Here is a 14,796-nt window from a genome sequence, read left to right on the forward strand (position 1 = left end):
TCTAAAAGTGAATTAAGTTAGCCTGTGCATTCTGCATGGAAAGAAGAGATGCCAGATCAGTGCTTTATCCTCTGGTTAGGGATGGCCTTGCCATCTGTCTATGCTAACAATTGACAGGTAGCCAATCTCTGAATGTGAGGGAAATACTCTGATTGCCTCCTAAAGAGAAGTGAGTCTAAGATCGATATAAGGGTGCAGAATGCAGATCAATGTTTCCTCTTGCTTCCAGCAGAACACAGCTTCATTTAGGTTGAATTAGTTTGAAGAACTGTGTTTGTGGCATCCGCCTGTACGTAAGGAGCTGAACAGAGCTGGAGTGTATAGCTAGTGCAGTTGGCATGTAGGAGTTATTGGGCGCTGTTATATGTTTGGTAAAATTTGGATGTAGGAGTTTTATGGGACTGAACATGCTCAGTATAGATGAAGGTCAGTGGAGCTGACAGCTTGCCCACTGCAGACAGAAGGTTTGTAGATGCTATTAACAGCTCTTTAAAAAGCTCTAAGCATATGGATGTGACAATTTTCAGACACATCTAAGTAAACCATACCTGAGTTCATTTTCAAGGAGATTGCTAAAATATCTCCATGGGCATGTCAAGTCATCTGAGGTCCTGGCCCAAAACATAAAAGTAACACAGCTCTGTAGATAAATATTTCTTTGTTCATCCTTAGAGAGGAAATGTGGGAAAATCATGCCTAAATGATTACTGTTTAATAAACTTAAGCAGTGAAAATCAAAGGCCTTTGACAGAAAGAAATATGAAGTGTAATTTTATTGACAGCTCCACTTAGAACATAATTTTGAAATCTTTTCACTTCACTGTGTAATCAGCATTTACATTAGTGTAAGAACTCAACACAACAGTTTTTAATAAAGAATCTTATGACAATTTAAGCTAACAGAATTTCTAATATGCATGACAGTATGTTCTCAGAAGGAAAAAATAAGAGAAGAGGGGAAATAATTTTATGAAAGTCCCTTCTTTTTGCATACTGAAGAGGAGAGGAGAAGAAAGGAGAGAAGAAAAATCTTTGTTAAGAAAGTTGAGGTCTCATTGCAAAGGCTTGATAAATATTCTTTTCTAGGTACATCTTTAAAGTCCCCATTTTCTGATGTATCAGCTTAAAATTAAGATCTATATTTTATGGAAGAGTTCTGTTAATTCTTTGGAATGTTAATATATTCTGAAAATTAGGTGTTTGGTATATTTTAACCTGATGCAGCTAATATAAAAATCATTTGTTTTGTCAATGCTTCCTGGACTAGAATTCCACTTTTTGGTCCTTATCCTAGGTAAGACAATGTTTGCAAATTGTGCTTCTTGGGAGGGTGTTTGTAAAAGAAAATCTAACTAGCGAAGATGTTGCTAAGGTATTAAGGTACTGGTAAAAACAGAGTGGTTGTCATAGTGACAGTTAAAAATAAGCGGTGAAATTGTTCTGGCTTCTCTTTTTTTCCAGTTTACTGAAGAAAATTGAGCGGGAAACATGGAGGGAAAGTGGCGTTTCGTTAATTGCCACTGTGACTCGCCTCATGGAGAGGCTACTGGATTACAGGTGAGGGATTATCATGATTTATAAATGGGGTTGTCATCTTTGAAGTATTAGAAGGCAAATGTGGTGATCTTGTGGAAACAGTGACTACACGTGGACACATCAACTGTATGTGCTCAGGATCTCGGGCAGCAGCTGCTTAGTCAAGATGAAAATTAGACAAGCAGGCTGAAAACCAACAAAGTAGCATTCCTGTAGTATGAAAATCCAGTGATGTGCACAAGTTTTCTGTCAAGGAATATAGGTGCTTTTGTCAGTAGGTTAGTGACTCAAGTCTGTCTGAAGGCACAGAGCTCAATGCTAATCAACTGACAGTCGTTTTACACAGTATGTAAAATTCTTATCACTGTGTCAATCATGCTTAGTTGCAGTGTCAGCCAGCATAGCAAGTATGTATACAGAGATAGGATATCTGGGTGAGGAGCTCACATCTGACTGTACCACATGAACAAAGAAGAGAGAAATGAGAGATGTATACTCTCTTTCAGGAGTAGGAGACTAAAAGGGATTTTCCTAATTGGTTGTGAAGTCAATGAAGAAACTTCAGTTTTTAGCATTGTCCTCCTTACCACCATCAGTTGTAGCATGTCCTAGAGCTTAAGTGTGAGCTTGTTTGCCCTGATTCCATAGGGACACATCATGAGACCTGGTACTCCGCTTGCTGTCATCACTGGTAGTTTGAAAGGAAAGCTATTTCATCAACAAAGAGACTGAACTCTGAATTTCTAGAAACCTGACAGTGCTGTTCCCCTTCAGAGAACTGGGAAACCCTTCAGGGGGTTGGATTAAGACCCCCAAGGCTCTCAATCTTTAAAAACAATTGTGTGTACTGTAGTTATGAAAGTATTGGGGGTTGTTTAGCTCATGTATGCAAGAATGTTTTAAAGTTACGTTTCTTCTAGTGACTGCATGGTGATGTCTGCCTGTTGTTTGGTTTACTCCAGCATGGTTATATACTCTTTTACCCTGTGTGATAATCAAGCTCTGCATGTTTGAGAGGAAGAATTAATTCCATAAACACTCTAGGTGTACACTGTTTCTGAAGAAAGCAAACTCATCCCTACTCATTCCTCATTCACATCACTCTCTTCCTTGTGCTAACAGAAGTGTTTCTGCTGCACTGTGGTAGTTTGACTGATATGGGCTAAAAATAATTCAGAGAAAGATGCTGCCTGGCCTCTATCTTTCCCTAAGGTTTGTACGGGCAGCAGTGCAGGATTGGGAATGAGTGCCTGAGAGCAGGAGGGGAGTGGGACTGCCTCTTCTGGCAGTCATGCTGGCTTCTGCTGGCATGTTCTCAGCACAAGGTATGAAGAAACCAAATAATCTCCAGCTGTCACCGAGCGAATCAATGACAGAGCCAGAAAAGAAATATTGACTTCCTTGATGATTGAGTTTTGATGATTCTCTAGGACATTCCATGTCCTAGAGAAGGAGGTATTAAATCCCTTACCCACCTGGGTCAGCTGTTCATCCAAATGCATCATGTCAGTCAGCTTGCTGAACCAAGTATGAGGTGTGCTTCACTAAGAGGATAAAAGTGATTCCTTTTGACTTTCATTACTTTCTGTTTTAGGGACTGCATGAAAATGGGAGAAGTGGACGGCAAAAAGATTGGCTGCACTGTTAGCCTTTTGGTTTGTATAATACTTTTTTCCCCCTTTAATTTCAGTTGAACATTTTCTAATGTACAGTCACACATTCAAATAGGAGATACCTTGCTTCTTGACGCAGTTTGAATGGAAGTTGACAAAATAATACTAATCTTAAGATCACTGAAGTTGGTACAGTGAGGAGTTAGCTTTCTGTGGCATATTACAATATGCTTTAATACTGCTTTATTCAATTTTCCCTCTCTTCCTACTAGATAAATTTCACCAAAGTATTATTTCCCAAGTTTAATCGGTCTCTAAATTTGTCGAAATATGCCTTTCCTCCTTCAATCTCAAGAAAACGTACATGATTCTACTGGTTTCTTTCTCCTCTTGTCATGGTATCGTCATTACAACAAACCAACAGTGCAAATTCATACTATGAAAAAAAGATTAAAATTTTGTTTACAAGATGGATTTTGGTTTCAGGCTAGTTTCCACTGACAAATTTGTTGACTTCTGTTAACCTTGGAAAGTTTCCATTTTTATGGTGAATGTTTTGGAAAGTTATATTTTTAGCCAGGGGTAAAAACAGAATAAGCTGACTTGTAATTCTGCATTTTTTACGTCAGTGAAACAATTTGGTGTCACTTCTAAGTAGCAGTTATACATAAGAGAATAAAGGATTTCTTCAGGAGGAAAATGGTGCTCTAGAAATAGGGATGACGTTTACTACATAACCATAAAGCAGCTGGCTTTCTTATCAGAATATCTGGCATGATTTGAATTCTGTAAAGCACCTGGATTATTTTATCCTATCCCCAAGGAGCTTTTAAACCACTGTTAGCAAATCATCCAAAATTTGTACAAAAATGAAATGCAGATATTTAAAAACCTCAAATGATCATAATACTTTCTAATTGGATTTTCATTGACTTGTAGAGGCTAAGGAAGGTTTCATATGCTAATTATTTTCAGACAAATTTTAATACTACTTGCATGCCACAGCAACAACGAATGCTAATTTTTGAGAAGGAGATTTCAATTGCAGAAAGAGCACACAAATTTTAAGACATTTGCTTGCACATATGATGGATGAACTGATTGTCATCTCAAAAGATGTTTCATGTAACGAGTGATTAGAAGAATGTATGATGTTAAAATCATTTGAAGTCAAGAGGAGGAAGCAATATTTCATTTTTCACCACTACTTTGAAGGTATTCTGACTTCCAAAGATAACAGGACTCGTTGGCATGGAAAGAGAATTTTTACATTGTTTTGCCATAGATGTATATGCATTTCTTCCAGAAAATAGAATTGTTCAAGTTAACCAAGTTAACAAATTAACTGGAATTGTGCTACATTATGAAATATGCAGAAGGGGTATGCACCAGCAACAATACCTTAGATGAAAGGAAAAGGTAGGAACTTTTTTCCTACTCTCCCCGCTCTCTGGATCATCTAAGGTAATTTCACATTAGTAATCTTTGTGTGGAAAAGCTTGTTTAAGAGCTATCTAATGGAGTTAGTTCCTTATGTATAAGAATCACCTAACTCCAGTTTGAAAGTTGAATTCCTAATGAAAGAACTTGGCCATCACAAAGCTGTGCAAAAGCATTGAAAGTGTATTGAATAACTTTTGGGAACTCACTGAGGACTTTTTCTCAGGCAACTCTGGTCCTCACTGGAGTTTGATATTTCATGGATATTTCAGGTTATATTAATTTAAAACTATGTATTTTTAGAAAGAGGACGTTTCCTGTGATACCCTATGCTGGTATATGACATCATGTCATTGAAGTAGAACATGTCCACATTGCCTGTTTGAATATTACGTTCAAGTTGTTTTTTCTTAGGGAAAGTGAAATCTAATTAATGAAGTCTACCTTTCACATCATGTCCCCTTTTGAAGACTACAACTGTTCTATTTCATATCTTGAAATAGTTGAAAAATCGCATGACACCTTTCTTAGCACTATGCATTTCCTCAGCTGTGACTTGGTTGCCTTGCTGTGGTCTATCTTACAGACCAGCTGGACACTGTCAGAGCTTCAGAGAAGATTTCTATAGTTTAGACTTGTGTCAAGCGCTGAAGCCTTTAGTCCTTAGGGCTAAGAGCCAAGAAGTCTAGTACTGCAGTTCAATGCCGTTATTTTGTCTTAATCTTTATTCTTTATTGCTCACAATTCTGTATTGTAGATTATGTCTTTTTTTTCAGGCAGGTAAATATGAACATACAAACAGATATTTTCTCTTCTAAAGAGAAGCATCTGTTCCTGATCTACACCCTGTGGGAGGAAAAGAGGTCTTAGAAAGGCAGATGGTGGCCTAAGGGCTGCACATCATTACAGAGCTATTGTTATACAGTCATTTTTTCAAGTCAGTTAAAAAAAATACTTTCTCTATAAAGTTTGTATTTGTATGTTTTCATAATGTTCCTCCCAACTTTCTCTTTGATAACTCAGTTTAGGAAACAGTGGCACAGAATAAGAATACTGTAAAATAGGGGGGAATGCTGGCTGCTTGCTTTGAGTTCAAAATAGCAAGTGATTGGAATAATAGAACAGAAATTCTTAATTGCTCATGAGGACCAGTGCTAGATTCTTCTATCCTATAAATTTTCATTAAACAAAGCAGATGACCCTGAACATTAAGTATGACTAGCACTGGGACTGCATGTCCACGGTGAGTATGGTAATACTTGTGAACAGTGCTACAGGGTTGTGCTCCTCTCCCTGTAACTCTTCCATAGTTTATTTTAGGGCTTGTAGAGAAATAATGCATGTTTTAAACTAAGAGTTTTGATGTTGCATTCCATATTTTATCCATGTAACAACAAACAGCAGTTATACATCCAGAAATCTTTACCCACTGCTAGAAATATTTCCTGGCTATCACTTTAGAGTCAACATTATGTATTTAAATCATGCAATGCAATATTTATCCATCAGTTACCAGTTCCCAGCATCTGTTAGGACTGAAGAAATCATGGTTTTCATTTGGGATTATGTTGTTTACAGTAACAAGTAGTTCTTCACAAAGCCACCAAAGTCCTTCTGGAATTTTGCTATGACAGAAGGAAGAGCAGCCATAGTAGGTAGTAGATTTATTTATTTTTTTTTAATATGAATACAAAAGTCAGAGGGATGTTGATGTTTTAAAATCAACATACAGCTTTGAGCAAGATGTTAAATGGCCTAAGTAAAGAAATGGCTGTGGTTTTTGAACGGATTAGTATTTGTTAAGAAAGGTCAGATTTCAGCTCTGTCAGGTATCAGGTTCTTCCTCTTATGTTCTGTCAGAATTTAAATAAAAGGCCATTCAAAAGCATGTTGACTTATCTCCTGAAAATTTAATGTTGTGTTTACTATTTCTTACTGTATTGCTGCAGTTGTGTAATGACTTTGTACATGTGAAACTTCCAAATCTATGCATCTATTTCTAAAGTGTTAAGTTGATGTCTTTTGTTTGCAGCCATTGTCATATATTTACTAACTACTATGTCATTACAAAATTCGATTTTATTACAGAATTTTTACAAGACTGAACTGAACAAGGAAGAGATGTATATTCGCTATATTCATAAACTCTATGACCTACATCTGAAAGCACAAAACTTCACAGGTAATTGTGAAAATTACAAACAAGAAAAAGATATTTAGGACTGATCTATTCTTTGCAGTCTCTTACAAACCTGTAAGCTGTATATATCCTCAGTCTCAATATACCAACCCAGGCAAAAAGCTGAGTATCCTTACCCAATTAAATCTCTCTCAAAATATGGCTTTTTTTTTCAGCCCCAGAATTCTACTATTTGCTGTGCCATGTCGAATGTAAATGACTACTACTGATATGCACTAGCAATGAATGTGTGATACAGTCATTCTTCGCCCAAGAGGAATAAAGTTTAGAGGAAGTTTCTGTGAGTCCATTTGGTAGTATCTGAGCATATATAAATTTTGTAATGCTGCTGGTTAGCTTTTTGGTGTGCTGTTTTGACACAGCTGTGTTTCAGCACCCCACTTTTAGGTTAAAAAAGGAAAGAAGGAAAGAAAGACCATTTATTTCTGGTATCGCTTGCTCATGATGAAAGAGAGACTCTAAAACATGTAACAAATACAGTTCTTTGCTGACTTTTTTCTGAATCTTCATGTACCACTTTTGCAGTATTATTGTCCAGGATTTCTCAATGCAAATTTAGTGCCAGGTCAGGCCATTATCTTTTAAATTAAGAAATAAGAAGTTATTGTGCATGGTTGTTGTTTATACAACATAAAGCGCACTTCATTTGCACTATATGCCATCAATAAATGCTGGAGAATAAAAAATCTCTATGTCTTTAAACAGTCTTTGGTTCTGAAAATATTTAACTGATGTTATAATACCTCCATCTTTTCCCCAGTGTTTGCAATTCCAGCTGCATATGTTTAGATTCTCTTCAGAATTTTTTCCTTCTTAAAAGCAGATTAGTTGGCTGGGGGGTCACTAGTAAACTGGCTACAGGTGCTTACTGCCACAGCAAATTTCCTTATGCTTCTTGCTGTCTATAGAAAAGATTGTTCACTTGGATTTTCTGCAGTCTGTTTGCAGTTCATGGGTTTAAAGTGTAAACTAGATAATAGAATATATTAAGATGAGATTTTAATTTCCTCATGTGACTTGGCAGTAGGGAGTCACAAGAGAATTTAGATTATCAAGCAGTATCTTTGCCACAGCTGGCTTTTGTGCCAAACTGTTAATTTCCTGATTTTACATAACAAATCTTAGTAACTCTTTAAGCAATGTTGAGTTCCCTTTACACACTGGCTGATTAGCATGTGTTGAGTTTATCTTCAGCAGTGAAATGAACTGGATTTTTTTTTAATTGTTTTGCCATCTGCTCTTATTTAAACAGTATTTTGCTCAAAAATTATTTCACAGACTTTGTTGTATTTCCTGTGTATTTATTATTAAAATATGTGATTTTTGCATTCTTTACTGTGGTAGATTTCACTGCTTTTGATTTTTGTTTGGATTTCTTTTGCCATGAGAGATTTAAGGAAGGATTGTCTCACACCCATGACAATGTGATATTGACAGTCTTTCCACTGGAAAACAGACTTAGGCAGTCCATTGGTTGCCTTATTAATCTGTGACAACACACAGACCTTTTGTAGATCATCTGATCTAATGTACATGGGAGTAGAGAAAGAAGTTCAGTGCTTCAGCAGCATTTCTGCATGTTTCACCATTGAGTTTACTGACTTCATAGTTTCATTCTAGGGATGAAGCCAGCTAGCCCTTAAAACAATTTTCGCTTCCTTTCATAGTATGATTTACTGGGTGTTTCTAGTAATCCTCTGTTAAAAAAAAAACAAACTAAAACAAAACAAACTTAAAACAGAGAAAAAAATATATCCTTTATAATACAAAACATGCTTTCAAATCTTTCTTTACACTGCATTCAGTTACAGCTACAAATATAGCTATCTTGAGGCTGTAGCACATAAATGCACTGTTTCTTTTTTGTCCCCTCAATCACCAGGGAAATGTAATGAGATTGTATCTATCCATCTTTGAAATGTTTAGGTTTTTTTGAATCTTTCCTGTATAAATTTAATTTTCCACAATGTGAGTCAACCCTGTTTATCTCTTCTTGCTGTTTTCCCACGCAGCCAATTGATGTAGACCTCTCCCAGAGGTACCAGCATGTTGTTTGCTATGCTGGCCACTTCCAGGCATAGGATGCTCGGTAGAGGGACCCATGTACATGTGACCCCCCAGGTCTTTCATCCAGTATGGCCATTCTTATTTTAGAAACTTACTATATACGTTTATGATAACTGTAAAGAAAACCAACAAACCCTATTTGTGTGGCAGACAAAATTTGTGAAAACAAAGGACTTGTATGAAAAGTTAAAAAGGAAGGATCATAGTGAGTTGTCTTGACATGTACTTATGCTTTGCTATCTTTTGCTTATGATTTTGAATGAGTTCAAATTCATTTTTCACACTGGTGTGTAAAAATGCTGCATATTTTGAATACCAAACTGTAGCTTGAAATTATAACAGAGGTTGTTACCAGTGAAGCAGCCTCAAAATTGTGTGATGCCAGAATTAAGATTGTCTGCAACTTCAGCCAGTCTCCCTTGCAGCATCATTTTGCACCATACTTAGCATTCTTAAACACTGGCATTCAAAGTATGCTCTCCGACAAGTATCTGCTGCAGTGATGGTTTTTCATCCACAGGTTCTTAAGCTGGACAACTAAGAGGAATACTACCATTAGAAAAAACTCTAGAGAGCTTGGTTTAAGGTGCCTGTGTTGTGAGAACTCTCATGGAAGAGGCAGAAGTAGGATATGGTTGTATTAGGCAAATTGACCTTAGCAAAAAAAGTACTTTAGTACTTCTGGTTATTTTTTGCCTTATGTACAACCTATAAAACCCACAGTAAAATAAGTCCAGTAGGCAACTTCTTTCTCCAGTGCGGTACATCTCCAGAACATGGCCCATCTTTGTACTGACTCACTCATGCAAAGTGGTCTTGTGAGTGCAAAACCAGACTGTGACACTAACTTGAAAAACAATAATGCATATGCATAGTTAGCCAAACTGAATTGTCATAACAAGTATTAATGCTGGTGTTTCGCAGTTTGACTTTGCAATAGAGATTCACTTAATACTAGTTTCAGTGGATTATTTCTGAGGAATTCTTTAAATTAAAATAAAAATCATAACTAAAATAAAGAAATGTGTCTTTGTGCCCTTCTAAATTACTTGTTAAGGCTCAGGTATGAGCGATTTATTTCTCTGTGGAGTCTATTAAGGACACATCTGCCTCTCAGTTTCCCTCCCAGCCTTGTTCTCTTTTGGGCTGTGTCCACGGTCCTGTCTTCTTTCTTCTTTCTCTACTGAAGTTCTCATCCTCTGACCCTTGTTTCCTCAGTCACCAGAGCCATAGGGCTAATCAGAAATCTTTTTCTTAGTTTCCCTGTCCCCTTTGTATTGTCAGACTCCAGGGAAACTGCCCCAGTGACTCCACTTTAAGTAGTGTGTGAAAATTGCAAACTGAATTTATTATAGCTGTAGATAGTAACTGTCCACAATCAGCACTACTGTCTTACACTTGAAGTAAATCAGTTACCTATTAAAAAGTTGCATCTCATCAAAAGCATTCACATTTCTGTGTTCTTTGTTTGCCTGCTTTATTTGGTTGGTGTTTCATAAGTACCATGCTCTAATTTGTCTTGTAGAGGCTGCCTACACACTCCTGCTATACGATGAGCTGTTGGAGTGGTCTGATCGGCCACTGCGAGAATTTCTCACCTACCCCATGCAAACAGAGTGGCAACGTAAAGAGTGTCTCCATCTGACCATCATTCAGAACTTTGATAGGGGAAAGGTAAAATAGTCCTGTTTTACTGAGGGGATCTGAAAAGGATAGTTTACTCATTTTAAGACATTACTGCCAGGATTGCAGTCTTTTCACATATAAAGGGGAAGTGTTTGTCATTGCCTGATTAAGCAGTTACTTAGCGACACGGCAGGTTTCTCCTAATCCTGTGTTTGTATCCTAGAAATCCCACACGTACATGTGAGAATAATTTGCATTTGTGGAGCAATTTGCTTTGTAACTGTCAAAGTACTTTATAAAATACAGTGTAATTGCTCCCCATTTTAAAGGTGGGGAAAATGAAAGAAAAGAAAGCTGATGAAATTCACTTTGTGACCAAGTGAGCAAAAAAAACAGATTATAAGTACTATTTTTACACCTTCCAAGTTACATTGTATCTTTTAGAATAGCAGTTGCAGAATCTCTAAAATGGAACAGGGTTTAGGGATCACAGTTCATTGTCATCATTGAGAATGCTTATTCTGAATTAAGTAAGGGCAATTACCCTGTAGTCTAAATTTTATATACACGTTGTGTGATGCTTTGTCTTGCAAGCATTACGATTTTGTGTAGATGGTATAATATCTATGTAAGCCTTGTAAATATAATCAAACTGATGTTGATCATTATTCTTTTTTTCTTCCCAAAAATTCTATAATCAGCTTATAGAGTTTAATTTGTATGGTGCAATAAATATATTCCGATCTACAAAAATTAAGGAGGATGTATTAAAAATACAGTTTTAAAATCTAAAGATCATACTGTTGAATGAACCTCAGATGCAGTATCAAAAAAGTTGTCTATCGCTCTTGCAATAATTTTTATTTTATGATAGTCCTGTGAGAATAACTTAAGTAGCTCTCTAAATATATTCTTGGTTCTTCAAAGAACTCATCAGTATTACTCAGCAGCTCTCAGTATGTCTAGTGAACAATATGTCCAGGTATTTTCACTTACTGGAAGTATGAGTTACTACAGAAAGAGCAGACTACTGATAAATCATGAATTGTCAAACACTTGCTTTGAAATTACTGAACATTTTCTACTTGCTTGCAGTGTTGGGAAAATGGCATTATCTTATGCAGGAAAATTGCAGAACAGTATGAGAGCTACTATGACTACAGAAACCTCAGCAAGATGAGGGTAATGTACTTGAGTACTTTTCATTAATCAGATCTCCAAGAGCTTTGGAATTTGGGTTATAAAATATTACTTAGAAAATTAAATTTGCCATGGAATTGTGCTTACATTTGGTTTGCAAACCTTTGATTTTTAGCTTTTGTCTTTTTTTATGCAATAAAGATTATAAAAAAGGAATGTGAGCTTTTTTAATTAAATGGGAAAATAGGTTATTTTGTAATGTTTGGACCTGTACAGCACCCCTTTTATGTGCATGATTATGAAGGAGAAATATATTACAAATTCACTTCCAGTGGTTTACTATGGTTTATCCAGGGAATGTTCTCCATGCATTTCTTCACTAGGAGCAGCAATGTATCTGTGCAGTTTTAATTGCAAGGGAAAAGCTTGCAACAAGCAGCATATACCTTTGCAATTTATATTTTTTAACTGCTTAAAAATATGGTCTGTTTAATATCATACAGCTGAGACGAATCTTCCCTGGCACAGTCTTCCTGCTTTCTCTTCTCTTTTATTTAGAGCACTAAGCATTGTTCCTTTCTTCATTCTTTCTAATACTGTATTTTAATGATAATTCAGTCTTTGCCTTTCTTGTTTGCTTCTGATGGATTCAAATTTATTTTACAGCCTCCTTTTTTATTTTTCTGTATGTGTAGGACTGACTGAAGTATACTTCATCCAGAGCTGCTTAACAGCATCATGCAAAATTCTCACCACAGAACCATGTAGCAGTATCCTTGTGATCTGCTTGTTCCGTATCAATCTAGATATCCCAGAGGCAGAATCCTAGAAGCAAAAGAATACTATCATGTGAATAAAATAATTAGTTAACGCATGTTTCATTAATTGTAGTTAATGTGGTTTGTGTTTGAATTGTGAAATATCATCCTATTATATCTGTGCCACCTGTCTTAATCCAAAAATGGAGGTGTGAGGATTTCTCATAGAAATATAAGTTGGCAGCTATTGGTATATACACATTAAATAGCTGCCTGCATTACCTAAAATCGGTCTAATATTGTTGGTTAGGTATTTTCCCACAGTATTAAAAACTTAAGAACAGAGAATGGTTTTCTGTAATATCATTAGAAAACAAGAGGACTTTGACATTAAAATCACTTTGTGTCAGTGTTTTGAGTGAAATAAATGCAAGATGTATTGATCAAAAATTATGTTAATTGCTATTGTGAGATTTTTAAAGGAACTCACGTTTGGTGCTTAAATTATTGGAATCTGGCTTGATCTGGACACAACTCTTTTGAATATGGAAAATGGACTTTGCTGACTAAACTGATCCCATAACTGCTGTGTGCTTGAATGATTATTAGATCACTGGCTAATATGTTTCAAACTGCATTTCTATTACTTCCATTTTTCTTTAAAAATCTGTGCAGGTTGTCATTAGTCTACTATTTTACCCGTTTAACATAGCAACTCTATATTTAAAAGCAGGGTTTTTTTAATTCTTGAGAATGTTCAGGTTGCTAATAAGTGTAATTATTTAATCTGATGCATGCATAGACTTATGGATGTCCTTGCTCCTCAGAGATGCACTGGGGTACCCCAGAGCAGTGTACTGAAAACCCCTCCTTTTAGCAATAGCTTAAGTTAAAAATATGTTTTAAAAAAAGACTTAATTGCATTTCTTATCAATCTCACCCAGATGATGGAAGCATCTTTGTATGATAAAATAATGGATCAACAGCGTTTGGAGCCTGAATTTTTCAGAGTTGGATTCTATGGGAAAAAGTTCCCATTCTTCTTGAGAGTAAGTCAATTGAAAATGAACAGAATGGAGTAATTCTGGAATTCGTGCTGTCATTCATAATCACTTTTTCTATGTGAGAATTTGATCATACCATATGCAAGTTCTTATCCAGTGAGAAACAGGGAATTCTTTGTGGCAATTAATAAAATAACCTCATGTTTTCAGAGTTAAGAAAAGGTCCTTTCTAATGGGATAACTAATGCTAGTCTTCCAGAATCCCACATAAGCTTAAATTACCATGTTTATGTTGTAAACCATGCACCTATACTATTCCACTGACCAGCATCTTTCCATGGTAGTTTGTTCCCTTTAATCTGTTTGGTTTATGCTGTCAGCTATTCAGAGTGCTCTCAGAAGAGGTATCCCTTGGCAGTCGGACAGTCAGTAATTTAGCATTTAAGTAATTACATTACAAAGTTCCATTTTTATTGAAATTACTTAGAAATTCAACATGCTGAGTTTCATTAATTATCAATGTACTAAAGCTGACAAGATACATTAAGTTACTCTTGAACATTAATCTTGGATCCTGAAGTGCCCTTGAAAATGTTAGTTGTCTTTATACTGTTCCCCTCTTCCACAGTCTGCAGTGGTTAGCTGCATTGACTGTCACCTTGGAAAGATAACATAATCCAGCCGATTCACGGAGCCGCTGCAACCATAATCCAAGCTCCTCTTCCTATGGTAATACAAATAAGTGATGGAGAAACCTCCTCTGCGTGGTGGAGGCCTAAAAAGTCTGATTTTTCTTTGACTTTGTGGTGGGGGAAATGACAAATTCCAAACAGTAGATACAAGAGGAAAATCCTCTCTTCAAAAGTGGTCCACAAAAGCAGTCTGATAGGTACGTAGTTTTTGATATGACCTAGTAGTCGTTTGAATAGAACATCTGTATAAACCAATTTAAAAATGTTAATTGGAAAAGATTTAATGCTTAGATTACTAAACATCAGCTGATGAAGTAAAACTACTGGAAGAAGTTGCATGATAGTGCAGTACTTTGAGATCTGTAGGTCTTTCACTGCTTATGCATCTGCCCAGGAAGTATTTATGCCTTTTCCAAGTTAAATGTACATAGCACAGAGTTATGCTCACAGCACCAATGAGGAATACCTCAAAGCTTTGTATGTTTGATTTAAGTTTTTTCTGGCAAAGCAGTTTCTAATCTGGCTGTCTTTGCTGTAGAATGAATAAAGAATAAAGCTTCAGAATAAAGCTTTCACATTTTAAGTTGTAGTTGCAGTAATACTATTGCAGTTGATTTCTTTTAGCAATTCCCATGAAAGTCCAGGCTATCAGAATTCAGTGCTTTATGTCTCTGTTATTGACATAAGGACAACTCTTTCTATCTAAACCTGCTTCAAGAA

General features: G+C 36.1%; 1 protein-coding gene across 2 annotated transcripts in view; it reads left to right on the top strand.

Annotated features, from left to right (window-relative positions):
- The window catches only part of DOCK4 (dedicator of cytokinesis 4), a 249,616-nt gene that overhangs the window by 211,066 nt on the left and 23,754 nt on the right, over positions 1-14,796 (top strand). Inside the window, exons 33-39 of one of the 2 annotated variants that reach the window (XM_061373099.1) lie at positions 1,268-1,294; positions 1,462-1,557; positions 3,131-3,191; positions 6,678-6,771; positions 10,382-10,530; positions 11,578-11,664; positions 13,325-13,429. In XM_061373099.1, the coding sequence (XP_061229083.1) occupies positions 1,268-1,294; positions 1,462-1,557; positions 3,131-3,191; positions 6,678-6,771; positions 10,382-10,530; positions 11,578-11,664; positions 13,325-13,429 (619 nt within the window). The remainder of the gene's footprint in view (positions 1-1,267; positions 1,295-1,461; positions 1,558-3,130; positions 3,192-6,677; positions 6,772-10,381; positions 10,531-11,577; positions 11,665-13,324; positions 13,430-14,796) is intronic. The other variant, XM_061373098.1, reaches the window with a different exon arrangement.

Source organism: Neopsephotus bourkii, unplaced genomic scaffold, assembly GCF_033783945.1.
Source record: "Neopsephotus bourkii isolate Nb327-2 ecotype Australia unplaced genomic scaffold, CSIRO-AGI_Nbou_v1 NB_1624, whole genome shotgun sequence".
Classification (NCBI taxonomy): domain Eukaryota; kingdom Metazoa; phylum Chordata; class Aves; order Psittaciformes; family Psittacidae; genus Neopsephotus; species Neopsephotus bourkii.